The following is a 26,896-nucleotide window of genomic DNA, read 5'->3' as shown; positions in this document are numbered from 1 at the left end:
GTTGCAGTCACAGGGGTGGCAGCATCATGTTGTGGGGGTGGCAGCATCATGTTGTGGGGGTGGCAGCATCATGTTGTGGGGGTGGCAAGCATCATGTTGTGGGGGTGGCAGCATCATGTTGTGGGGGTGGCAGCATCATGTTGTGGGGGTGGCAGCATCATGTTGTGGGGGTGGAAGCATCATGTTGTGGGGGTGGCAGCATCATGTTGTCGGGGTGGCAGCATCATGTTGTGGGGGTGGCAGCATCATGTTGTCGGGGTGGCAGCATCATGTTGTGGGGGTGGAAGCATCAGGATGCATGTTTTGGAATATGTTTATTCTGCACAGGCTTCCTTCTTTTAACTATGTCAATTGGATTATTATTGTGGAGTAGCTACAATGTTGTTGATCTATCCTCAGTTTTCTGCTATTACAGCCAAACCAAAGGGGTTGAATACCTACATTTGAAGTCGGAGTCATTAAAACTTTATTTTCAACCAATTCACAAATTTCTTGTTAACAACTATAGTTTTGGCAAGTCGGTTAGGACATCTACTTTGTGCATGACACAACTCATTTTTTCCAACAATTGTTTACAGACAAATGATTTAACTTATAATTCACTGTATCACAATTCCAGTGGGTCAGAAGTTTACATACATTAAGTTGACTGTGCCTTAAACAGCTTGGAAAATTCCAGAAAATGATGTCATGGCTTTAGAAACTTCTGATAGGCTAATTGACATAATTTGAGTCAATTGGAGATGTATCTGTGGATATATTTCAAGGCCTACCTTCAAACTCAGTGGCTCTTTGCTTGACATCATGGGGAAATTAGAAGAAATTAGCCAGAGTTGAAATGTATTTAGCTTAGGTGTATGTACATTTCAGACTCCAGACATTTCAGCTTTTTATTTTTAATACATTTGTAAAAATGTGTATGAACATATAATTACACTTTGACATTATTTGGAATTGGGTGTAGGCCAGTGACCAAAAATCACACAATAAAATGTTGAAAAATTCAAAAGGGATGAATACTTTCTGAAGGCACCATACAAGTGCCTACGTACGGGGGGGGGGGTGAGTGAAGCATGTGAAATCAGCAAGGCACCTCGACCTGAGAGACTTCTATACCACAAAGGGGCCTGACTAGGCGAGAGAGAGGGGTTCTGAGACAGCTATTGGGGAAAAGGACACTTTCCATTCTGACAGGAGATAGGTGGCAACTTCAGTGAGAGAGAGAGAGAGAGAGAGAGAGAGAGAGAGAGAGAGAGAGAGAGAGAGAGAGAGAGAGAGAGAGAGAGAGAGAGAGAGAGAGAGAGAGAGAGAGAGAGAGAGAGAGAGAGAGAGAGAGGGAATGTTATGGACAGAGAAAACCAAACCATTGGAGAACAAGACCACTGCTTCCCCTTTCTTTCCCCCTCCTGCAGGGTACATGGCTGACAACACGGAATCTTGGTAACATTACTTCTCAATGCGGTTAACAGAGATGTTCTTAAATTGTTTAAAATAATTTAGCCTTTTCTGAATGTACAACTGGTGTTCTACTACACAAGAGTCAGCTGAGATGAGGAGCACAAGACAGTATAAAGCGCAAGCACACGTGTTCCTTGGTAATCATTTCCCCGACTCAAATACACCCTTCCCCATCACACAGCAAGTCCCCTGATACAGTAGACCCAGCCCACCACGGTCCTCCGCAGGCGGCTAGGGCAGCTCTGCTGTGGCTATCTCTGAGCCAGGGCTATGGCTGGAGGGTTGGAGGGGTTGGAAAGAGGAGGCAGTGGCTGAAAGAGAAGCTGTGTGCCTCCTGTCCCCGAGGGCAGCAACACTTCAGATGGTCACAGCCCCAGGAACCGTAAAAAAAACAGACAAAAATATAACCAGAAAGTTGGTCTATAATTGGCCAGGCCTGTCGTGGTTCTTTATGTCTGTGAGCCGAGCAGCTAGAGCAGTACAAGCTCGTCCCCTAGTGAAACCCTACACTTTCCCCTTCAGTCAGTTCCTCCCTGCCACTCTATCCACCTATCCAAGAGGTTGTAGCAGAATCTCACTGACTTTTTATCAGCACTACACTGGATTGACATCGTTGTGGATTTGACTTGATCCTAATTTCTTCACACCTGTAAAGGAGGATCCTTGGGGGGGTTTATCATTGGATGGGGGGGCGTGTCCTTTATGCTGAGCTAAGGGACAAGCGCACATGCGAGACTTGGAGGATAGGGACCACACAGAGAGACCTCCAGTGAAACTGAGTGGTCAGCAATCCAGGTAGGATTAAATAAATCTGTCTCATATCAATTGTTTTATCTCTGGCAATTGATCATTTATTTGGAGGGTAGATTTATGTTTTTGTGCATTTGGATTTTTGTGTTTGCGATGAATTGCTCAGAGGAGATTCTCCATCAGGAGTAGCTATCTTTTCCTTTTGGACTGGAAAACTGGTGCTGTTTTTTACATCATTGCTGGATGATGGAAGTCAGGTTTCTGGAATAGACATCTGCATTGTAGTCCCTGGTCTGCCATTGAGAAAGGAGGTGGAAACACACAGGCCCCATGCAAGATACAGACCACACTTTGTACGAGGGAGATCTGGGCTCAGGATTGGGCTGCTGAGCGGACTAAGTAAAATCACCATGTTTTTATCTTTTTAGTCAATTATTTCAAAGTCAACATTTTGAGACAGAGTTGAAAGCGTGATGTAGGGAACACATGTGGTGACAACTGGTGGCTGTGGTGTAAAATGCTTTATCTGATCGGGCAAAGTTATGCGGAATGCAAAGTAGCACTAAATTAGTGTTAAGTTTCACAATTTGATCTCTCAGATGAGCAATCTGTTGAATAGTTAGTTATTCAAGATGTAGGCCTATCATGTGTCTTGCGGGTGGATGAGTGGATAGTTTTTAAAAGACTGAAAAGTTTCCCAGTAGGCAATATGCTTTGAGCGGGCGTTTGAGATAGACTATACTTTCATTTTCGTCAGCTTTAAATACACACTAATTACAGCAATTGCAGCCATTTCCCTAATAGGCCTTGAGCTTCTTAATAATGGCAGTAAAACCTAAGAAAGCTCCAGGGCATAAATAGCTCTGTGGTAAATCAGATAAAGTAAGTTAATGCCAAACTAACCAGACTAGAGGTTAAACCTAACGGCATGATGACCATGGTCCTGGAGGATAATGGACAAATAAGCAAAGTGTAGGACATCGCACAATTGTTACGTGGCTGTGGGCGCTCCCCTATGATGTACTGTAACTGTAGAACGCAAGAGAGGAGAAGAGGAATCATATCAACAGAATTTAAACTTGGCCATGCACTGTATGTACAAGATTCGCTGTTAAAAAAAGTATAAAACAAAGTCAAAGCAGTATGACAGCTCAAGGAGAATGGTAAGACGTTGCCACATCATCAGGCTTCCATACACCAAAACCACACAGAGCTTTCCCCACACAACACTAGTCTAGCAATCTGATGACAGAGTAGCATTGGGCCCACAGCCTTATATTTGTCTCTGGTCCTTGGGCCTAGTTCACTGCTGTTAAATCACACGGAGACACTTCCTGTAAGGATGACTTCAAGATATAGATAAGTTTGATGACACAGGCATTGTGACTTTGGTGACTCAGTGAGCGCTAGCAGAGTTGATGTGTGTGTGTGTGTGTGTGTGTGTGTGTGTGTGTGTGTGTGTGTGTGTGTGTGTGTGTGTGTGTGTGTGTGTGTGTGTGTGTGTGTGTGTGTGTGTGTGTGTGTGTGTGTGTGTGTGTGTGTGTGTGTGTGTGTGTGTGTGTGTGTGTGTGTGTGTGTGTGTGACCCACTTCTATGTTACACTATGTAACTCCAGGAGCACTGTCACTGATTTCTTTCCAATGACAAACCACTCAGTGGTTTTTACTCCCAATCAGTCCAGTCACTGGGTTAGTTTCAATTGGCCTGCTCAACTGGCACATTCCTCAAGGAATCTACTTCCAGAAAAGATGCAACACCTTTAGAAGAATCCTCAATGATTAAATGAGAGCTTGAGTATAGAATTTTAGCTGTTTGTAAAATCAATATTCCCAAAATAACAGCTGCTTATCTGAATCACAAGACATTTAACATCATATTGCATTCCAGTATTGTGGTTTAGGATATTGTGGTTTAGGATATTGTGGTTTAGGATATTGTGGCTCAGGCAACAGGACATTTCCAGTTGTCTCTTGCACCTGTCTGCTTCTTGACATGATGATCTGTTGATGTCTGGGCATTTCCCATGAGCACCAATGATGTAAAAAGGGCTTTAAAAATACATTTGAATTGACCCTCTCTCTCTCTCTCTGCCCCTCTCTGTGATTTCTCTACAGGTAATGTCATCTCTCCCGGCTCTTACAGACACTTACCACCTAACCTCTCTTTCCATTGACTGTAACCAGCATCCTCACCCACTGAGCACCGACCAACACCGGACGTCCATGGACGTTGAAAAGTAGTTGAAATTTGGTCAGTTCACCCTGGCCTTGTTGTTAAAGTCCACAGACGGACTGGACCAAATCTGAACCTACCATAGATGTATGTTTCACATGTTTGGACAGAACAGTAAAGTACAGTACAGTATAATGTACTGAACATATCTACTTTACTTTACTGTACTCTACTGAACTCTACTCTGCTTTGCTGTGATGGACAAACTTGTGAAACATAGACGTCTATGACTGCTTCAGACTTGGTCCAGACTAGCCAAATGTGGTTTTGCTTGGAGGCGGAGCATATTACAATAATAGCCAGTATGTATAATAATACCCAAATATGCAAAAGAAGGATATTGTGTATTTCTGCCTGTGTGTGTGTACCTATTCAGGATACATCACTGTGAAGAGAATGACATGCACATCCATAATTATGCACTTTCTGTGTAGTACAGATCAGGGACCCATAATGTAACTCCCTTACCATAATTATGTTCACCTGCTGTAGTTCAATAACCAAAATACATTTTTCAAAACTGACACCCCATTGTTTCTACAGACATATTTGAATATTAATTGGGAGCAGGTATTCAGCAGAGTTCTTTGGAAAACGTGGCCGCATAAAAACCGGAGTAAGATTTTACCATCATTTTGTTACCAAACTTTGCATCTGCACAGTTCTTCTGGTAAATGTGTTCATGTGAAACTTTGAAATCAACGGTTTTTGTTTGGCATACATTCCAAAGTGAAAACTCTAAGTCAAAGCGTACTTCCGTTACTGTGGAATTTCCCGTCTCCAGGTTGGAAACCTAGGATCAAATCATAAGCAGACGAGAGGCCGATATGGAGCTGCGACTGGCATGCAGGGCTTCCCTAGTCCTGGTCGTACTGGCACTGGCTCTCTCAGGACAGAGGGTTGATGCTCAAAGCAGGGCAGGTAAGGGCATCAGCTGTAACTAGCTGGTTCAAATAGTATTTGTTTTCTTTCATATACTTTGAGCCACACTGAGCTTGTCTGGCTCAAAGGAACCAATGGAGTGGTCCTAAAAGAAGAAACCCTGCCCACCTGGCACTCCACAGTAGCTCAATCCTCAAGAGTTAGACATAAAATAAATACAATTTGAACCCAAGCCTGGTTCTTACTATCTTTATGTACAGTACTGGGAATTCCTCAGGACTGAATTGTAACATACTACCTTTCACTACCTTTCAGGCTGTAAGAACGTGCACTATGACCTGGTGTTCATCCTGGACACGTCGTCCAGTGTGGGGAAGGAGAACTTTGAGAAGATCCGCCAGTGGGTCTCCAACCTGGTGGAGTCGTTCGACGTGGGCCCGGACAAGACACGTGTGGCCGTGGTACGCTACAGCGACCGGCCCACCACCGAGTTCAACCTGGGACTCTACCGCACCATGGACGAGGTGAAGAGGGCCGCCAGGAACATCCGCTACCTGGGAGGGAATACCATGACCGGGGAGGCCATCAGCTACACCACCACCAACATCTTCACAGAGCGGGCCGGTGCCAGGCCTGCAGCCAAGGGCATCCAGAAGGTGGCTATCCTCCTGACAGACGGGAGGAGTCAGGATTACGTGTTGGAACCGTCAAAGGCGGCGTCGAAGGCTGGGGTGAGGATGTTCGCTGTGGGCATCGGGGAGGCTCTGAAGGTGGAGCTGGAGGAGATCGTTGCAGAACCTAAGAACGCTCACGTGTTCCATGTGACAGACTTCAATGCCATCGACAAGATCAGAGGGCGGCTGAGGAGACGGCTCTGTGAAAGTAAGTAACCAATCACACAGGCTCTGTGAGAGTAAGAAGGAGACTGTTGAGAAGGAGGCTCTGTGAGAGTAAGAAGGAGACTGTTGAGAAGGAGGCTCTGTGAGAGTAAGAAGGAGACTGTTGAGAAGGAGGCTCTGTGAGAGTAAGAAGGAGACTGTTGAGAAGGAGGCTCTGTGAGAGTAAGAAGGAGACTGTTGAGAAGGAGGCTCTGTGAGAGTAAGAAGGAGACTGTTGAGAAGGAGGACTGTTGAGAAGGAGGCTCTGTGAGAGTAAGAGAGACTGTTGAGAAGGAGGCTCTGTGAGTAGTAAGAAGACTGAGACTGTTGAGAAGGAGAAGGAGGCTCTGTGAGAGACTGTTGAGAAGGAGGCTCTGTGAGAGTAAGAAGGAGACTGTTGAGAAGGAGGCTCTGTGAGAGTAAGAAGGAGACTGTTGAGAAGGAGGCTCTGTGAGAGTAAGAAGGAGACTGTTGAGAAGGAGGCTCTGTGAGAGTAAGAAGGAGACTGTTGAGAAGGAGGCTCTGTGAGAGTAGGTTATCAGGTGTATGATTTTTCTGTGACTGCCCTTGCTCTTTAGTTTGTCAGGAAACAAATTCCAGCAAGATGTCTACATTACATACACAATCAGGATGACAGAATTGGGTTTCAAATTCCATTGGAAAGGCAGCTACTTCTATTAATCAAAAGCCTAAACCTTCTTAATATATAACATGTGCCTTTAAAATGCACTTTAAAGATAGCTAAATCCATATCACTCTGAACGTATGTACCCTTAAAACACACTGCAATTATCCCCTTCACTATACACTCCAAAACAAACGTCTTTCCTCTCGCATAGGCCTTTCCCCTCGACTAAGCCCACTCCTTCCTGTGCTTCCTCGTCCCTGACTGGATGTGACATGATATGTGTGAGGTGTGGGCGTTAAGCAGAGATCGACTAGTGAATTATAGTTTTTGCAACAGATACATTTTTGTGGCCGCTTGCCCCAGTGACTACTGGGTAAACGTTTGGTTAAGATGTGCGGAACGCTGGATAGCCTGAACTACTCTAACCTCAATGTCTTTTCCAGGACCCAGCTACAGTACTACACATCCTCTGACAGGGACACTTTCAGTACAAATATGTCGCAATATTTTTGTTAGTCATTATAAATAACAACAAATATATATTTAAAATGCCTTGGCAAGAAACATTTCTAAGTGCTAAAACAGTGAGGTATGTGGCCTGGGGTGGCTCTGGGCAGGTGAGGAAAGTGGAGGAGTGAGTGTGTACTGTACGTACAGGACAGGACAGAAGATGGTTGGTTGGATGCTTCACACTTCACACTCCACAGTTTGCACTCCCCACTAAAACTAGCTGGACGGGAAAGCAGTGTATGCCTGAAACGGAAAAATCTAAACGGGATCCTTACGACCTCCATGCTCTGACGTCAACGTTTACATTTAAAATGGCTAATGTAAGGGCAGGAGTTATGGTAAGTGTAGCGGTTAAAAAGGTTAGGGCTAGGGCAAAGACAGCACAGCGTGTTTTAGAAACTTTGTGGTTAGGGTTTAGGGTAGGGACGTCCCAAGGATTCCGCGGTCACACGGCTGTACCTGACGATCAGGGCCTCGTCACGAGATAAGTGTTGGACCATCATTTGAACATCGGCTGTCTCTGAAATGCCACTCCATTGGGAACTGGTCAAATGTCGTGCACTACGAAGGGAATAGGGTGCCATTATAGATGCACTCATTGATTCACTCACTGACTGCTGTTCGAGCACAACAGGACAGCAACACTACGGTACTCAGAGCTGTGTTCAGTGTTAACTCAGAATCATACTGTAAGCAGAGCCTCTATTCTATACTTAGGTCAGACAGGCACCCTTGTGTAGTTAGTGACACTTTACCCACTTGAGTTTGGCAAGGCGCAAGGAGATTCATTTGGAAGCTCTTAACCCTGAGCCTTCCCTTTGAGACCACATATTCCAATGTTCATATACCCACCTTGAGCTCCATCTATACATTCCTCACTAGTCATAATGCTTCCAGATATGCATTCTATTATGGTATGAGGATAAGTGCACCCAGGGGTCACTACACAGAACTGATTTTGCCCAGGCCACAGGTTCATGGCCATCCAACATGTTTCTTTCTGTAATCTCTATGATCACCATGCTGCTAGTGTATCTAAGAATATCGGTCGGCACCACACAGAGCGGCCTAAGTTATTTTTGCTCTGAAAATTACAGTTCTAATGTTTCAAGTAGGTCCTACAGAGCATTTTAGGACTTCTACATTGTATGTTTTCACCTTTTCATCAAATGTTACCAGCCCACCACTGTTAAACAAAGTGCTGGGAGAATATACTTTATATATACATTATAAACACAGAAACATTTGAACTCAACTAAACGTGAAAGGCGTGATAGCTCAATCAAAGACTATTTAAATGCCATGATCTTTCTACTGATGAGCCGGTTTGAGGCATCACTACAGTCCCTGGTTCGAATCCAGGCTGTATCACATCCGGCCGTGATTGGGAGTCGCATAGGGAGGTACACAATTGGCCCAGCGTCTTCCGGGTTTGGCCGGGGTAGGCCGGCATTGTAATTAAGAATTTGTTATTAACTGACTTGCCTTGTTAAATAAAAAAAATAAAAATACAGTACACACGATTTGATCAAAGTGTAACACCACTGTAGGTTTGGCTATTCCAGTGCTTTGGCTTCAGAGGATGCAGTTGATGAATGGCTTCCTAGCCTGGCACCTACTGTACTACCATACCCTGTTCAAAGGCAATTTAGTATTTTGTCTTGCCCATTCAACCTCTGAAATGACACACATAATCCATGTCTCAATTGTCTCAAGGCTTAAACATCCTTCTTTAACCTGTCTCCTCCCCTTCATCTACACTGATTGAAGTGGATTAAACAAGTGACATCAATAACAGATCATAACTTTCAACTAGATTCACCTGGTCAGTCTGTCATGGAAAGAGCAGGTGTTCTTAATTATTTGTATAGTCAGTGTATATATATATTTATATATATATATATACACTGACTATACAAATAAATATATATATATATATATCTATACACACACACACACACACACACACACACACACACACACACACACACACACACACAATGCAGATTCAGCTCAAGTTGCTGTTGCATTGTATGTTACTGCTGGTGTATTAGACCTATGATATACCACTGGGCCCCAGAAGCAAAGAGCTCTGCCCTGCATTGCTTCCATTTTAATACCTCTGAGGTGGATCTCTAAATTATAGATGTTGGGCCACAAGGAGAGGGAGCAGCTAGCTCTGCAGTGAAATCAGTCTCAGACCTTCAGTTATGGCTGCATCTTAAAACACATTGACGCATCATTTAAAAATGTTTTTTTTTAACCTTTATTTAACTAGGCAAGCCAGTTAAGAGCAAATTCGTATTTACAATGACGGCCTAGGAAAAGTGGGCTAACTGCCTTGTACAGGGGCAGAATGACAGATTTGACCTTGTCAGCTCGGGGACTCAATCTAGCAACCTTCCAGTTACTGGCCCAACGCTCTGACCACTAGGCTACCTGCTGCATAACTATCTTTTCTAAGCTAGCATTGTAATTGTTGGCCACAATAGGTATGTAGTATTACTAAAAAGTGATTTAAACAACCTCCTATAACCACCAGCAAATCCTTTCCTGTTATACGTTTGGAAATACTTAAATAGAGGAAAACTACACGCAAAAACTATCTTTTGGTGTTTGTTGTGTCATTAGTTCATTGTTAACATAGTCCCAAACTGTTTTGCGTGTCAGAAATCCAGTTTAAGATATATACTTTTTTTGGCATCATATGTAAAAACACAAATAAAAGTTAGAAGAAAGACGTAGTCTAACAAGTTAACGCAAACTGAACAAGCAAGGACACAAACAATCACACAACATGAAGCACAGCTCAGAGAGAGAGACCACGTCACGTGTAGAAATCATCGCTTGCTTACTTCGTCTTCTGCCCCAGTAAACAACGTATTACTAGACATGAAGACCGTGACACACTAACAGTCTACCAAGGATACACTGTCTACCTGGATTTTCCAATTATGCACTTGACTCTGCATTTACAAAGAACAAGACATGCCAAGAGTCTGAGCCATCCCTGTAAAATGGTTAAAGTTAATGTCATCCTAACTCAACAAAGTCCTTTTTATAGCTGCGATTAAAGAAAATTACAGGGTCTGATAGTACATGATTGTCAGAGACACGATCTGCTGTGCGGTTTGGGTGTCTGGCTGCTTTACACACACACGCACCCACACGCACACACACACACGCGCGCACACACACACACACACACACACACACACACACACACACACACACACACACACACACACACACACACACACACACACACACACACACACACACACACACACACACACACACACACACACACACACACACACACACACACACACACACACACACACACACACACACACACACACATCTCAGAGTGATGCCAGTGGTGACAGAGAAGAATGGCCACACCCCCAATCAGGGTTAGTTTGCATTGGCAGAGCGGAGAAGTATTTTCTATTTGAAAGAGGGAATACCCCATCCTGAATGTTCCATGTATTTGTTGCTGAGGAGACAGGTATCAATGCTGCTGGCACAATGGGATGGAGATTAGTGGCTCAGTTGGAGACGGGGTACAGTATAATGTCAATGTACCCACCTCACTCTACTTTCCTGGAACACTGTATGGTTTGTTGTATGATGTTCATGTGCAAAAACAGGCAATTTAGAGACCTCAATTCTCATTCCTTTGATCTCTATTGATCAAATCTCTGAAACAGTTGTCAGCTATGACGATTGAGAAGAGAGCAGACCCACTAGCACTAAATGGTGTTGACGATGTAGTTATGTAAATTCCTCAACATAGTTGTGTTAAGACCAGAGGAATTCAGTTTTAACTCACATTATTGGCTTTGAACCGTGATGCTACTGTATGATAAGTCGGCATCAGAGGAACTAACTGCACTTACACACTTATGATTATCAATACATTTGTGTGTGTGTGTGTGTGTGTGTGTGTGTGTGTGTGTGTGTGTGTGTGTGTGTGTGTGTGTGTGTGTGTGTGTGTGTGTGTGTGTGTGTGTGTGTGTGTGTGTGTGTGTGTGCGTGCGAGTGCGTGCGTGCGTGCGTGCGTGCGTGCGTGCGTGTGTGTGTGTGAGAGAGAGAGAGAGTCTAACACGGTCACCGCTGGGGTTGGTGCATGCAGCCCTACTCCTACTGGAGCCAGAGGGAATGTATCTTCTGTCTGGGTGCAGTCTGTCTGTGTCAAATAGACTGTCTCAGATCTACAGGTAGTTTCAATGAAGGATCCCATTTCAATGGGACACTCCATTTTTAACTCTGATCATCTAGTTAAAACGAATAAGCCTATTCAATGACAACTATGTAGCTAACAAAAGTTTCTAGGAATCCAATCATTGTATACTTGCAGCGGAAGACAAATTATAATACAAAGTGCTACCTTGAATTACTGTATATGAAAGGCATAAACTATAAGATTTTCTCTTACCCCAATCTACTTCTGCTCTCTCAGATGTGCTATGCCCCAATATGAAGGTCCAACCAGACCGCTTCAAGCCCAACAGCACCAGCTATGGATTGGAAGAAGTTCCAGGTAAATACAACTTTTCTTCTCCTTTTTTCACTTTAAACTTTTCTCAGTGTTTCACAATCATCAAACATAATGGTCAAATGCCAGGTATCTTAGGTCTGACTGAAAGGATCATTGGATCTATGCAATCATGGTAAATAACAGCATCGGACTACAGGCCTGCTACACAAATATCTGTTTGTTTTTCATTCTTTTTTAATATGTAAGACCAGATGGTAAATGAATTTCTAAATGACTTTCTATTCCTTCTCCTCTGTCACTAAAGACCTTCCTTCGAGAACCCAACGGAAGAAGTATTTGAGACAAGCTAAAACATATCGATTCATTTATCCATTCGCTGGGGCAGTTTTCCATTGCTATAATGTTACAAAAAGTATCAAAGCTTTCTCCTGAAGTAGCCTCCCTGGAGATGATCCACAGACTTTCCATTCGACTATAAGAGGAGGTGGGGCGTTTGGCTAAATGAACAGAAACTATATCACTATCTATGACATCTTAAAAATAGTCATTATGTTCTAGTTCTCTATTTACTAGTTATATTAAAGGACCCTAAGCATGTTCAGGTTCTTCTTGTGGTCTCTATTTTCAGTGGCTGTGTTTCTGAGTTTGAGAAAAGTGGAGCTGTAGTGCTTAACCAGATAGGTAGGATGTTGTCTTACAGTCTTAAGGGATCTAAGTTCCTGTCTATGCCTCCCACTCACATTCACCACGCTAAGAGCAGAAACAGACAGGGATGGGAAGTCTGACTCCTGCTACAGCCTCGTTACCTGGGGAGAGGGAACTGTCAAATCTAGTTTGAAACGCTTACAATATCGTGAAAGCAGATCAGAAAACAAGTATTGGAGTCACGACACGGAGATGTCTAACTCACAGAGAACATAGAGCAGTGAGAAATGCTAGCTTTACAGGCTGTTCAAAATGCTAATTTGCCTCGCAATCTAGTGTATCAAAGCGATATGAATAATGACATAATTCAGAGTTTTACTGCTTAATTCTCTTTCCTTTACTGCTCCTGAGTATTGAAACAGCTTTTCAGCCAAGTTCAGGAAAACCCTTTCCGGGGGAGAACAGAGGTTTTACAATGTTGGTTGTAAACCTGTCTGAGAAGCTGAGGCCTTCTGGCAGAGCTGGTGTTTAAAACAACAGCTTCTCCAGTGGTTCCCGCTGACTAGACCTGATAAATCACATCCTCTAGTAGACAACACCAGGGTGCTAATTATGGGGCTGGGCATTTACTGCAGTATAAAGAGGAAGCAATCAGGATAAATCACTACAACTACATGCAGTTGTTTGAAAACGCATCATATTCACAACAACAATAATTGTATGCACCCATAACTTTAGGCCACTGGATTAAAGCTTCTGCTAAATCAAATCAAATTCAAATCAAATGTATTTATATAGCCCTTCGTACATCAGCTGATATCTCAAAGTGCTGTACAGAAACCCAGCCTAAAACCCCAAACAGCAAGCAATGCAGTTGTAGAATCACGGTGGCTAGGAAAAACTCCCTAGAAAGGCCAAAACCTAGGAAGAAACCTAGAGAGGAACCAGGCTATGTGGGGTGGCCAGTCCTCTTCTGGCTGGGCTTTATAAATACATTTGATTGATGTCTTGAGATGTTGCTTCAATATATCCACATCATTTTCCCCTCTCATGATGCCATCTATTTTGTGAAGTGCACCAGTCCCTTCTGTAGCAAAGCACCCCGACAACATGATGCTGCCACCCCCGTGCTTCACGGTTGGGATGGTGTTCTTCGGCTTGCAAGCCTCCCCCCTTTTCCTCAAAACATAACAATGGTCATTGTGGCCAAACAGTTCTATTTTTGTTATGTTTCTTCAGACCAGAGGACATTTCTCCAAAAAGTATTATCTTTATCCCCATGTGCAGTTGCAAACCATGGTCTGGCATTTTTTATGGCGGTTTTGGAGCAGAGGCTTCTTCCTTACTGAGCGGCCTATCAGGTTATATCGATATAGGACTTGTTTTACTGTGGATATAGATTCTTTTGTAACGGTTTCCTCCAGCATCTTCACAAGGTCCTTTGATGTTGTTCTGGGATTGATTTGCACTTTTCGCACCAAAGTACGTTCATCTCTAGTAGACCGAACATGTCTCCTTCTTGGGTGGTATGATGGCTGCGTGGTCCCATGGTGTTTAAACTTGCTTACGATTGTTTATACAGATGAACGTGGTACCTTCAGTCATTTGGAAATTGCTCCCAAGGATGAGCCAGACTTGTGGAGGTCTACAATTTTTTTTCTGAGGTCTTGGCTGATTTCTTTTGATTTTCCCATGATGTCAAGCAGAGGCACTGAGTTTGAAGGTAGGCTTTAAAACACATCCACAGGTACACCTCCAATTCACGCAAATCATGTCAATTAGCCTATCTGAAGCTTCTAAAGCCATGGCATCATTTTCTGGAATTTTCCAAGCTGTTTAAAGGTACAGTCAACTCAGTGTATGTAAACTTCTGACCCACTGGAATTGTGATACAGAGCGAATTAGAAGAGAAATAATCTGTCTGTAAAGAATTGTTGGAAAAATTACTTGTGTCATGCACAAAGTAGGTGTTCTAACCGACTTGCCAAAACTATAGTTCGTTTACAAGAAATTTGTGGATTGGTTGAAAAGCAAGTTTTAATGACTCCAACCTAAGTGTGTGTAAACTTCCGACTTCAACTGTACCTCGATTACCTCGTACTCCTGCACATTAACTAGGTACTGGTATTCCTTGAATATATACAGTACCAGTCAAAAGTTTGGACACACCTACTCATTCATGGGTTTTTCTTTATTTTTACTATTTTCTACATTGTTGATTAATAGTGCAGACATCAAAACTATGAAATATATGGAATCATGTAGTGACCAAAAAAGTGTTAATCAAATCAAAAAAATATTTTATATTTGAGATTCTTGAAAGTAGCCACCCTTTTCCTTGATGACAGCTCTGCACTCGCTTGGTATTCTCTGAACCAGCTTCACCTGGAATGCTTTTCCAAAGGTCTTGAAGTAGCACTTGTTGGCATATTCTGAGCACTTGTTGGATGCTTTTCCTTCACTCTGCGGTCCAACTCATCCCAAACCATCTCAAATGTGTTGAGGTCAGGTGATTGTGGAGGCCGGGTCATCTGATGCAGCACTCCATCACTCTCTTCCTTTGTCAAATAGCCCTTACACAGCCTGGAGATGTTTTGGGTCATTGTCCTGTTGAAAAACAAAATGATAGTCCCACTTAGCACAAATGAAATGGGATGGCGTATCACTGCAGAATGCTGTGGTAGCCATGCTGGTTAATTGTGCCTTGAATTCGAAATAAATCACAGACAGTGTCACCAGCAAAGCACCCCCACACCTCCTCCTATATGCGTCACGGTGGGAACCACACATGCGGAGATAATCCGTTCACCTACTCTGCGTCTCACAAAGGCATGGCAGTTGGAACCAAAAATCTTAAATTTGCTCTCATCAGACCAAAGGACAGATTTTCACCAGTCTAATGTTCATTGCTAGTGTTTCTGGGACCAAGCATGTCTCTTTTTATTATTAGTTTCCTTTAGTAGTGATTTCTTTGCAGCAATTCGACCACGAAGGCCTGATTCACCAGGTCTCCTCTGAACAGTTGATGTTGAGATGTTACTTGAACTCTGTGAAGCATTTATTTGGGCTGAAAATTCTGAGGCTGGTAACTCTATGACCTCTGGGTCTTCCTTTCCTGTGGCTGTTCTCATGAGAGACAGTTTCATCATAACACTTGATTTTTTTTGCAGCTGCATTTGAAGAAACTTTAAAAGTTCTTGAAATGTTCCGATTTGACTGACCTGGTGGACCGTCGTTTCTCATTATTTTATTGAGCTGTTCATTTATTTAACCTTTATTTAACTAGGCAAGTCAGTTAAGAACAAATTCTTATTTAGAATTACCGGCCTACCAAAAGGCAAAAGGCCTCCTGCGGGGACGGGGGCTGGGATTAAAAATCAAATCTAAATATAGTACAAAACACACATCGTGACAACAGAGACACCACAACACTACATAAAGAGAGACCTTAGACAACAACATAGCATGGCAGCAACACATGAAAACACAGCATGGTAGCACAAAGGGCAGGAAGGTAGAAGCAACGAAATATCACGCGAAGCAGCCACAACTTTCAGTAAGAGTGTCCATGGTTGAGTCTTTGAATGAAGAGCTGGAGATAAAACAGTCCAGATAGATGTCTTTTTTGCCACTCTTTCCAGTCATTATCTGCAGCAAACTGAAAAGCGGAGCGACTTGGTCTTTTACCAAATAGGGCTATCTTCTGTATACCACCCCTTTCATTGGCAAGCTATAAGTGAATTATTGATGCCCAGAGCTGGAAACACAGATGGCCTCCACATCATCAGATAAAAAACGGGATTGATAGACCTAACAACTAGAAATGGGCAGATGTTTTAGTAAGTGGTGTCAGTTTTGGTCACTGGATGTTTCCAAGTGTCCCTAAACCTCTCCAAATTGGCATATGTCTGTAAATTAGATCATTCCAGTGCTATTACTTATTTGTATTTCCTAAATGGTATTTTTTCAGTACAAAAACACAATTTCTAACATGTCAACCTCACTCAAACATTGGTGGTGTTATGGGGTATCCATGGTCCATTCAAGTGTCCTTTCAACCTCACCAAAGCGCCAGAATGTGGTAATGGCACTGTTTTTGCACACTGGATGTGCCAAAATGTTATTGTTCACAAAAAAAAAAATATATACAAAATGCCTATAACCTCTCTCGATCATTGTGGTGGTGTCGGGGGACATACAAGGCATATCCAATGTATTGGTTCCACACACAAATTAACTGTTTACAAAAACAATATAAAACCAACAGCTATATATAAAAATATACATAAAAATGTCTTATCAAACACAAACTTGGTTACACACGTGTCTTTCACAAAAAAAAATGCGCAAAGATAGAAATAAGCGGAACAATTTACAAATGGCATTCATGTTCATTTTACATCCCAGGTGTAGATGATAAGATTTCACTAGCTTGTGCATGTTGTGATAGTCTTTGAAGCAGTCCCTCTTTGCCAGGAAACAAAAAGCGAACTGGCATTTCACCCTTTTTTTCTCCCTGTGTTTTGTGCAATGCTTGCAGTTCTTCCTTTTCTCATGTGTGTTGGATAGTTGTGCTCACCTTGAGTGGGGGGTCTTGTGATGGTTGTGAGTTCGCTTTGGGCCCCCAATTCAGCCATTGCCAACACCAGCTGCTCTCGGAAAGCCAACTGGGAGAGAGGGGTTTGACCTTTTGCTTTGGCCATTTGCTTGTGGAGAATGAAAGCATTTACTGTAGCAATGTCCACAAAGTGGGAAAAAAATCTTATACCACTTCCTGGTCTTGTGGAGGACCTGAGAGAGCAACAGATAGGTCGACACCCCCCATGCTGGCATTGTAGTCCTTCACAGAAACAGGAATGGGAACATTCTTCCTTTTTCACCCTCCTTGAGACATGGTTGTTATTGAATGTCTTATGCTGTGTGGTGAGCATGGTTACTTCCCTAGTGTCCTTCCATTTCACAAACAGCAGCTTGTTAGTCCTGATCCAACGTATGGTCCCCTTCTCCACTGTCTTTGTCATGCTGTTTACCTTGGTCTCAGGAAACCGGTTCTGTTAGTACGAATGGTGCCACAAGCCCTTATTTTCTTTTTCATGAGGCCTAATACGAGTGGATGTAGAACCATCAGATGGGGTGATTGAGATAACAGTGGGGGATGAAGACCTTGACCGGCGTGGGAGCTTGCTGGGGAGGAGTACCTCTCAAATCATCCAAATCCTTTACATCCTCCACTCTGTGGTGAATAAAATAAAGGGATATATTGTTGTAAGACACAGAATTAGTTGACTAAATTTACAAAACTACATTACTGTAGAGTAAAAACACGAAGCCCAAACGTTATCTGTACAGTGACTCACATAGAAGGTGTGAAGCACACACAGCAAACAGTAATACTTTGGAGACAAAGGCTGAGGTGAGAACCACAAATAACAATGGCCATGAGAGTTTAGTGGCCTCTCATAAGTTACAAGGATGACACTTCAAACCGCAAACAGTGAACTAATATGAAACATAAACAATAACTACTTTGTAATTACAGTATATAACATTGAAATGACTTGTTACGTAGGCCTATGTAAACTCTATCCAAAGCATCTAAATAGAGCAAATTATAAAAAACTAAATACATATAGTAATTTAGCAATATAAAGTCATGAAAATGATTTACTTACAGATTTAAAAGTGTATCCAATCCTTATAGAAAGCAATCTTTGTTGGCCAAGTCAAAATCCTCGTTGTCCAAATCGCTCCCCTGATCCGAGTCCAACCAGTATTTTATTCAACCTTCTATGTTGGTATACTAATTCATAGCTGCCTTCTTATTAGCTTCCTGTTCGATATTCTTCATTTTAACATTTTTATTTTCTTGAGAAACAATATTTTATGCTTAAAGCGATGAAATTAAAGCAATGAAATCTGTTTTACAATGTAATGTATTATGCTCAGTGAGTCACGTCTCTGAGCCAGGTAGCAATAGTTTGCATTACGCATGAAAGGTTCAAGGCCTTGCTTTGTCCCACCCAGGTCAACTGCATATCCCTGGAAAGCTTATATCATTGGCTACAAGACTGCCAAGGTGCCATTGTAGCCAATCCCCTGTGTAATGGATGCCTACAACCTCACCAAAGCAAGCGAGGTCATATTTTTGATGCGCAAAGATATAGTCACTTGGTGTACATTCGATTTTGCCATTAAGTCATACATCATCAGATAACATTGGCAATAGGCTAGATTTGTTCTTACCAACCTAAGGATGAATTTAATATCCTCCATGTAGCTATAGCCAACACAGACCAATTAGAAGCTTACCTTGCAAGATGTTTGCTGTTTGGTGAAAATGTTGAGTAAAATAAAAAATATTGACTCTTGGAGCTGGTGGTAGGTCAGTGTTAGACAAGTAAGACATCCTCATGATCTGTGGAGTCTCGGCTTTCAGTGTGAATCAACGCATTCCGTGTTTATTTCGTTTGTGCTTCACAACGCTAACCAGAATGTAAGTAGCAGCCATCTTGAAACGAGGTAATCGGCTTGCCTTTACACATTCGTATGGCCATATATGGTGGAAAGTCACACCAAAGAAACGTTATGCTGAAGTACTGAAAATTCCACAGAAGAACATTGTTTCTGAACATTCTCTTAACTATATGAGAACACTCCCAATGTCAAACCAGTTAAAGAATGTTTCTAGAACATTACCAAAATTGAAATGAATTGTAACCACATTTGAACTTTTAGGAAACATTCTGTTAAAGTAATGAAATACCAAGTAAAGAAAGTTTTTTGTCAAGTTCCCTAAATGTGCTGAGAATGTTCCAAAGCCAAACATCTTTCCTGCATCATTCCCAGACAGTTGTGAGAGGGTTGTATGCAAAATAACCATAGGACAACCATGTTCTTACCAATCTCTAAGAAACATATGGTTCTCAGAACATTATGTGCTGGCTGGGATCAAACTCTACTTGTTTAAAGTCAGAAGCCTAAAATTAGCATTTGTATGCAGTTATGTCATGGTGCTCCAGTGGAACAGTTGTGTGTGCGAGTGTGTGTGTGTTTGTCAGGACTGAGGTTTCCAGGGTTAGTCACACACCACATTAATGTGGTTTGAAGAAAACACACCCTTTTAAACAACAAACAAGTCACTATGGCAATGCCAGCAGGGCCAAGGGCAGGGTGTTTACTAATGCTGCCAGTTATCTGATCTGATTACCAATGCCAATGCCTATAAATACACAGCCAGTCTGGCATAATTCATGAGAAAAGTGGGTTGAATTATATTTGTAGTTTTTGTCTGCTGTAAAATTGTTCTTACAGCAACTGTGTATCTGGTAGTACAGGCATCTTGAATACCCTGCTATGCTGAGTTCATTCATACGTTTCAGTCCAGACTGCAGACTGCTCTTCATGCAACAGAGAATCACTCTGAAGAGAGTTTTAATCAGGCTACAGTACACATTTTCACAGTTAGATTTGAATCACATTTCCCATATGTACGTAATTCAGAATAAATATGCCTTGAGAATGTCAATACGGCATACTTAACATTGTTCAAGGGGCAGTTAAGTTTCATCATGGAGGCGGTAATGTGAGAGTGCTGCTGAAACCTACTCTGGTTCTGTAGAAACAGCCTTGAAAGACACATTAGCAACAGAGGAAAATATAACCCTAAAACAGACAGGGGCCCCTTAGCCCTGTCATACCACACTGCTGGATAATATAATAATAATAATATGCTGGATATCTGATAAACATTCCTCTGACCTGCTGCATCCATCTACTTCCTCTCACAGCAAGGAAGTGACAACTACTCAGACAGACAGACAGACAGGTCTCGCCCCACCCCGCCAAGAAAATGATGGTAGGGGAAAACACTGGGGTAACTAGCCTGTTGGTTCTTTAACAGAGACTTTGAGATCAGATGTCATCAGGGTGGGGCGTGGTCGAAGGAGGTACCAAACCACCCATAATCCAGCTGTGACTTTTTTAATACCTCTGTTTTCTCTTCTGTCACCGTACTGCACTATGCAAATACTCTCCGTGCTCCATTGGCTCGCTGAGTCCCATGGCTTTAGGGACGAGCCATGGCTGTAGCACAGACCTGTAATTTGGATTGGCAGAGGATGCTGTATAATCATCATCCTCCAAAAAGTTATTCTGAACAGCCAAAGAACAGACGGCCAATGGGGTGACCTGGCTCTGTGGGGGACGTCAAATGAGTGCAGTGACTAGGAAAAGGAAAGACACGCTGCATTCTTTTGATCCGGACAGATGGCAACATCGGAGCGCTGGGCTAAGCTGCCGGTTCATCATTACACACAGTGGGGACATCATGGCCGCAAGGAAATATCACATTTAAATAAGTATTCAGACCCTTTACTCAATACTTGTTGAAGCTCCTTCGGCTTTTTGGGTGACACTGCAAGTTTGGCAAAACTCAGCAGATTCTCTCAAGCTCTGTCAGGTTGGATGGGGAGCATCGCTGCACAGCTATTTTCAGGTCTCTCCAGAGATGTTTGATCGGGTTCAAGTCTGGGCTCTGGCTGGGCCGCTCAAGGACATTCAGAGACTTGTCCCGAAGCCACTCATGCGTTGTCTTGGCTGTGTGCTTAAGGTTGTTGTTCTGTTGGAAGATTCACCTTTGCCCCAGTCTGAGGTCCTGAGTGCTATGGAGCAGGTTTTCATCAATGATCTCTCTGTACTTTGTTCTGTTCATCTTCACCTCAATCCTGACTAGTCTCCTAGTATGATGCTGCCACCACCATGCTTCACCATAGGGATGGTGCCAGATGTGATGCTTGGCATTCAGGCCAAAGAGTTCAACCTTAGTTTCATCAGACCAGAGAATATTTTCTCTCATGGTCTGAGTCCTTTAGGTGCCTTTTGGAAAAGTCCATGCAGGCTATCATGTGCCTTTTACTGAGGAGTGGCTTTCGTCTGGCCAACCAACCATAAAGGCCTGATTGGTGGAAGGCTGCAGGCATGGTTGGCCTTCTGAAAGGTTCTCCCATATCCACAGAGCTCTCCAGGAGCTCTGTCAGAGTGGCCATCGGGTTCTTGGTCACATCCCTGACCAAGGCATTTCTCCCCCGATTGCTAGGTTTTGCCGGGCGGCCAGCTCTAGGAAGAGTTTTGGTGGTTCCAAACTTATTCCACTTAAGAATGATGGAGGCCACTGTGTTCTTGGGGACCTTCAGTGTTGCAGAATATTTTTGGCAGCCTTCCCCAGATCTGTGCCTCGACACAATCTACGGACAAATTTCTTCGAACTCATGGCTTGGTTTTTGCTATGTCATGCATAGTCAACTGTGAGTCCTCATATGGATAGGTGTGTGCCTTTCCAAATCATGTCCAATCAATTTAATTTACAACAAATGTACTCCAATTAAGTTGTAGAAACATCTCAAGGGTGTTCAATGGAAACAGGATGTACCTGAGCTCAATTTCGATTCTCATAACAAAGGGTCTGAATACTTATATGAGTAAGATATTTGTCACGGTTTTCATATGGTGAAGGAGAGTCAGACCAAACTGCAGTGTGTATATTGCGATCCATGTTTAATCACACAACGTAAACACGAATAAACACAAACACTTCAAAACAATAAATGAAACCAAAACCGAAAACAGCCTATACTTGTGTCAACTAACACAGCACAAGGACAACAAGACACAGGACAATCACCCACAATACAACAAAATAATATGGCTGCCTAAATATGGTTCCCAATCAGAGACAACGATAAACACCTGCCTCTGATTGATGACCACTTCAGACAGCCATAAACTAACCTAGAACACCCCACTAAGCTACAATCCCACTATCTGCACACCACATACAAAAACCCATGTCACACCCTGGCCTGACCAAATACATGAAGAAAAACACAAAATACTACGACCAGGGCGTGACAGAACCCCCCCCCCCCTAAGGTGCGGACTCCCGAACGCACCTCAAATCAATAGGGAGGGTCCGGGTGGGCGTCTTAGTCCGCCTTATTGTCCGCCTCCATGGCTTTCTCACCATGGCCACCCTTATCAATGACCCCACTGGACAGAGGGGCAGCTCTGGACAGGGGGGCAGAAGCTCTGGACAGAGGGGCAGAAGCTCAGGACAGAGGGGCTCTGGCGCCTCTGGGCTGAGGGGCTCTGGGCTGAGGGGTTCTGGCGCCTCTGGGCCTAGGGGCTCTGGCGCCTCTGGGCTGAGGGGCTCTGGCGCCTCTGGGCTGAGGGGCTCTGGGCTGAGGGGTTCTGGCGCCTCTGGGCCTAGGGGCTCTGGCGCCTCTGGGCTGAGGGGCTCTGGCGCCTTTGGGCTGCGGGCCTCTGGGCTGAGGGGCAGCAGTGCCGGACAGGCGGGAGACTCCGGCAGCAGCGCCGGACAGGCGGGAGACTCCGGCAACAGCGCCGGACAGGCGGGAGACTCCGGCAGTAGCGCCGGACAGGCGGGAGACTCCGGCAGCAGCACCGGACAGGCGGAAGACTCCGGCAGCAGCGCCGGACAGACGGGACCACCTGCAGGGAGGAGACAGAGAGACAGCCTGGTGCGTGGGGCTGCCACAGGAACCACCAGGCTGGGGAGACCATCAGGAGGCTTGGTGTTAGGAGGAGCCTGAAGGACAGGGCTGTGGGGGACCACTGGAGCTCTGGTGTGCAACCTTGGCACCACTTCCCCAGGCTGGACAACTACTCTAGCCCGGACCCTCCAGAGCGCAGGCACAGGTTGAACCGGGCTGTGGGTAAGCACAGGAGATCTAGTGCTTACTACACGAACCTCGAGCGGAGCGCAGGCAGAGGACGCACTGCACCCTCCCAGCGCCCCGGAGACACAGCACGCAGAGCCGGCGCAGGATAACCTGGACCAAAACTGCGTACCGGCGACCAGACCCGCTGAGCAGGCACCATACGCCCTGGCTCAATGCCCACACTCGCATGGCACTTTCAGGAGGCTGCCCTATAGCGCACCGGGCTATGGGCTCGCACTGGCGACACCGTGCGCTTAACCGCATAACACGGTGCCTGACCAGTAATGCGCTGCTTATAATAAGCACGAGGCGTGAGCTCATGTCTGCTACCTTGCTTAGTACCACACCTCGTCTGCCCCCCCCCATTTATTTTGGGGCTGCCTCTCGTACCTGTCGCACTGCCGTGCAGGCTTCGCCAACATCATTCTCCTGTAGCCCTCCTTGCACTGCTCCATCGAATCCCAGGCGGGCTCCGGCACTCTCCCTGGGTCGACCGCCCACCTGTCTATCTCCTCCCAAGTTGTGTAGTCCAGATTCTGCTCCCATGTCCATTCCTCCTGTGATGCTGGCCGCTGTTGTTGCTGCTACTGCTGTCGTCGCTGCTGTTTACCACGCCGCTTGATCCGAGTTGGGTGGGTGATTCTGTCACATTTACATTTACATTACATTTACATTTAAGTCATTTAGCAGACACTCTTATCCAGAGCGACTTACAAATTGGTGCGTTCACCTTATGACATCCAGTGGAGCTGCCACTTTACAATAGTGCATCTAAATCTTTTAAGGGGGGGGTGAGAAGGATTACTTTATCCTATCCTAGGTATTCCTTAAAGAGGTGGGGTTTCAGGTGTCTCCGGAAGGTGGTGATTGACTCCGCTGTCCTGGCGTCGTGAGGGAGTTTGTTCCACCATTGGGGGGCCAGAGCAGTGAACAGTTTAGACTGGGCTGAGCGGGAACTGTACTTCCTCAGTGGTAGGGAGGCGAGCAGGCCAGAGGTGGATGAACGCAGTGCCCTTGTTTGGGTGTAGGGCCTGATCAGAGCCTGGAGGTACTGAGGTGCCGTTCCCCTCACAGCACCGTAGGCAAGCACCATGGTCTTGTAGCGGATGCGAGCTTCAACTGGAAGCCAGTGGAGAGAGCGGAGGAGCGGGGTGACGTGAGAGAACTTGGGAAGGTTGAACACCAGACAGGCTGCGGCGTTCTGGATGAGTTGTAGGGGTTTAATGGCACAGGCAGGGAGCCCAGCCAACAGCGAGTTGCAGTAATCCAGACGGGAGATGACAAGTGCCTGGTCTGTAGCTCAGTTGGTAGAGCATGGTGCTTGTAACGCCAGGGTAGTGGGTTCGATTCCCGGGACCACCCATACGTAGAATGTATGCACACATGACTGTAAGTCGCTTTGGATAAAAGCGTCCGCTAAATGGCATATATATATATTAGGACCTGCGCCGCTTCCTGTGTGAGGCAGGGTCGTACTCTGCGGATGTTGTAGAGCACGAACCTATAGGAAAGGGCCACCGCCTTGATGTTAGTTGAGAACGACAGGGTGTTGTCCAGGATCACGCCAAGGTGTCAACTAACACAGCACAAGGACAACAAGACACTCAGGACAATCACCCACAATTACAACCAAAGAATATGGCTGCCTAAATATGGTTCCCAATCAGAGACAACGATAAACACCTGCCTCTGATTGAGAACCACTTCAGACAGCCATAGACTAACCTAGAACACCCCACTAAGCTACAATCCCACTATCTACACACCACGTACAAAAACCCATGTCACACCCTGGCCTGACCAAATACATGACACAACACACAAAATACTACGACCAGGGCGTGACAATATTTCTGTTTTTTGATTTTTTATAAATGTATATACACTACCATTCAAAGGTTTGGGGTCACTTGGAAATGCCCTTGTTTTTGAAAGAAATGCACATTTTTTTGTCCTTTAAAATAACATCAAAATGATCATAAATACAATGTAGACATTGTTAATGTTGCAAATTACTATTGTAGCTGAAACTACTGATTTCTAATGGAATATCTACATAGTCTTACAGAGGCCCATTATCAGCAACCATCACTCATGTGTTCCAATAGCACATTGTGTTAGCTAATCCAAAGTTTATATTTTAAATGGCTAATTGATCATTAGAAAACCCTTTTGCAATTATGTTAGCACAGCTGAAAACTGTTGTGCTGATTAAAGAAGCAATAAAACTGTCCTTCTTTAGACTAGTTAAAGTATCTGGAGAATCAGCATTATGTGGGTTCGATTACAGGCTCAAAATGGCCAGAAACAAAGAACTTTCTTCTGAAACTCGTCAGTCTATTCTTGTTCTGAGAAATGAAGACTATTTCATGTGAGAAATTGCCAAGAAACTGAAGATCTCATACAGCGTTGTGTACTACTCCCTTCACAGAACAGTGCAAACTGGCTCTAACCAGAGTAGAAAGAGGAGTGGGAGGCCCTGGTGCACAATGTGCTTTTTTCTAAGTTACCCCAAACTGTTTAACGTTAGTTTATATATTGTGGGAAACTGTATAAATAAAATCCTAATTACTTGGGTAATTGGTATCTCTCTGTCAGTCATTTTCAACCTAAAGGTATATTTTATGTTTTTTTGTGTGTTGCTCTGGCCTTGTCATGATCTGTGCTCCCTCTATTGGTGATCAGAAGAAAGTTCTACAAACCACTTTATGTATTTGATTTACTCGGCTACAACTCTAATCATGTTATTTTCTGTCCGGGCTGTTGCAGGGTTCGACCTGATGGAATACTTCAAAGTGGAAAACATACTGGGATCAAGGTTTGATGAGGGCCAGAGCTCCTATGTTCGACTTGGGACCATGCCTATTGTACAACAGACAGAGTGAGTGATCTATTTTGTATTTGCTGTGACAAATACCATGCGAGATCGCGCCAGTAGCGCAGGCAACAAGGCGATGGAAGTCATGGCACAGGTGTGATATTTGGCCGTGTGCATACATGGGTAGGTAGTTTAAATGATAATGCCAGAGAAATATTGGCATGGATGTTGTTAGGCCTGAGTTGAAGCTCAGAGAAGCTGCCTACCTGTCTGTCTCATCCTGACTCCCGACACGTTCATTACTAATGGACATCTGGAGATCGAATTTGAATATTGAAATAAAGTTGCAAATGTTAGAGAGACAGACGGCAAGGTTTATACAAATTTCCACTGTAGAAAACTCATAGTTAGTCTAAAAGAAATCTGAGATAATGTCCAGATCCTTTTAATAGTGGAGTTTAAGTTAATAAATTGCCTGGCTGGGCTGATGAGACAGTTGATTATGAACAGAGTAAATAGGCATTTTAACATCATAGATTTAGCCAGTGGTAACTTGTCGAATAGACACCGGATGCAATGTGGTTTTAACAAATCAGCATTCAGGATTAGAACCACCAGTTGTTAATTAGCAATAAAACCACCCATGTTCAACTATAGGGAAAAAGACTGGAATTGGCTTAGATTGTTGACAACATTTAAACTATATTTAATATCCTAATGTTTATTGACAACATAATTACATTTGCACGGTGAGCACTTTCTGTCTGTCAAATACATCATTACAGTTGTTGGTTAGCTAGCTAGCTTTGCCATATTAGCATATAAATTAGTCAAAACACCTGTATCAGGTTAAAA

General features: G+C 43.9%; 1 protein-coding gene across 3 annotated transcripts in view; it reads left to right on the top strand.

Moving 5' to 3' along the window:
- The first annotated feature begins 1,990 nt into the window (after positions 1–1,990).
- LOC124012767 (collagen alpha-1(XXII) chain-like) overlaps positions 1,991–26,896 on the top strand; it is a 75,599-nt gene continuing 50,693 nt past the window's right edge. The window contains exons 1-7 of one of the 3 annotated variants that reach the window (XM_046326711.1): positions 1,991–2,253; positions 4,323–4,458; positions 4,984–5,056; positions 5,225–5,361; positions 5,638–6,204; positions 11,804–11,884; positions 25,993–26,104. In XM_046326711.1, coding sequence (XP_046182667.1) covers positions 5,268–5,361; positions 5,638–6,204; positions 11,804–11,884; positions 25,993–26,104 — 854 coding nt within the window. In that variant the 5' untranslated portion in view covers positions 1,991–2,253; positions 4,323–4,458; positions 4,984–5,056; positions 5,225–5,267. The remainder of the gene's footprint in view (positions 2,254–4,322; positions 4,459–4,983; positions 5,057–5,224; positions 5,362–5,637; positions 6,205–11,803; positions 11,885–25,992; positions 26,105–26,896) is intronic. The other 2 variants (XM_046326710.1, XM_046326712.1) reach the window with 2 other exon arrangements.

Source organism: Oncorhynchus gorbuscha, linkage group LG24 (assembly GCF_021184085.1).
Source record: "Oncorhynchus gorbuscha isolate QuinsamMale2020 ecotype Even-year linkage group LG24, OgorEven_v1.0, whole genome shotgun sequence".
Taxonomy (NCBI): Eukaryota; Metazoa; Chordata; class Actinopteri; order Salmoniformes; family Salmonidae; genus Oncorhynchus; species Oncorhynchus gorbuscha.
The sequence above is the reverse complement of the archived record's forward strand: the minus strand, read 5'-3'. Positions and strand labels throughout refer to the sequence as shown.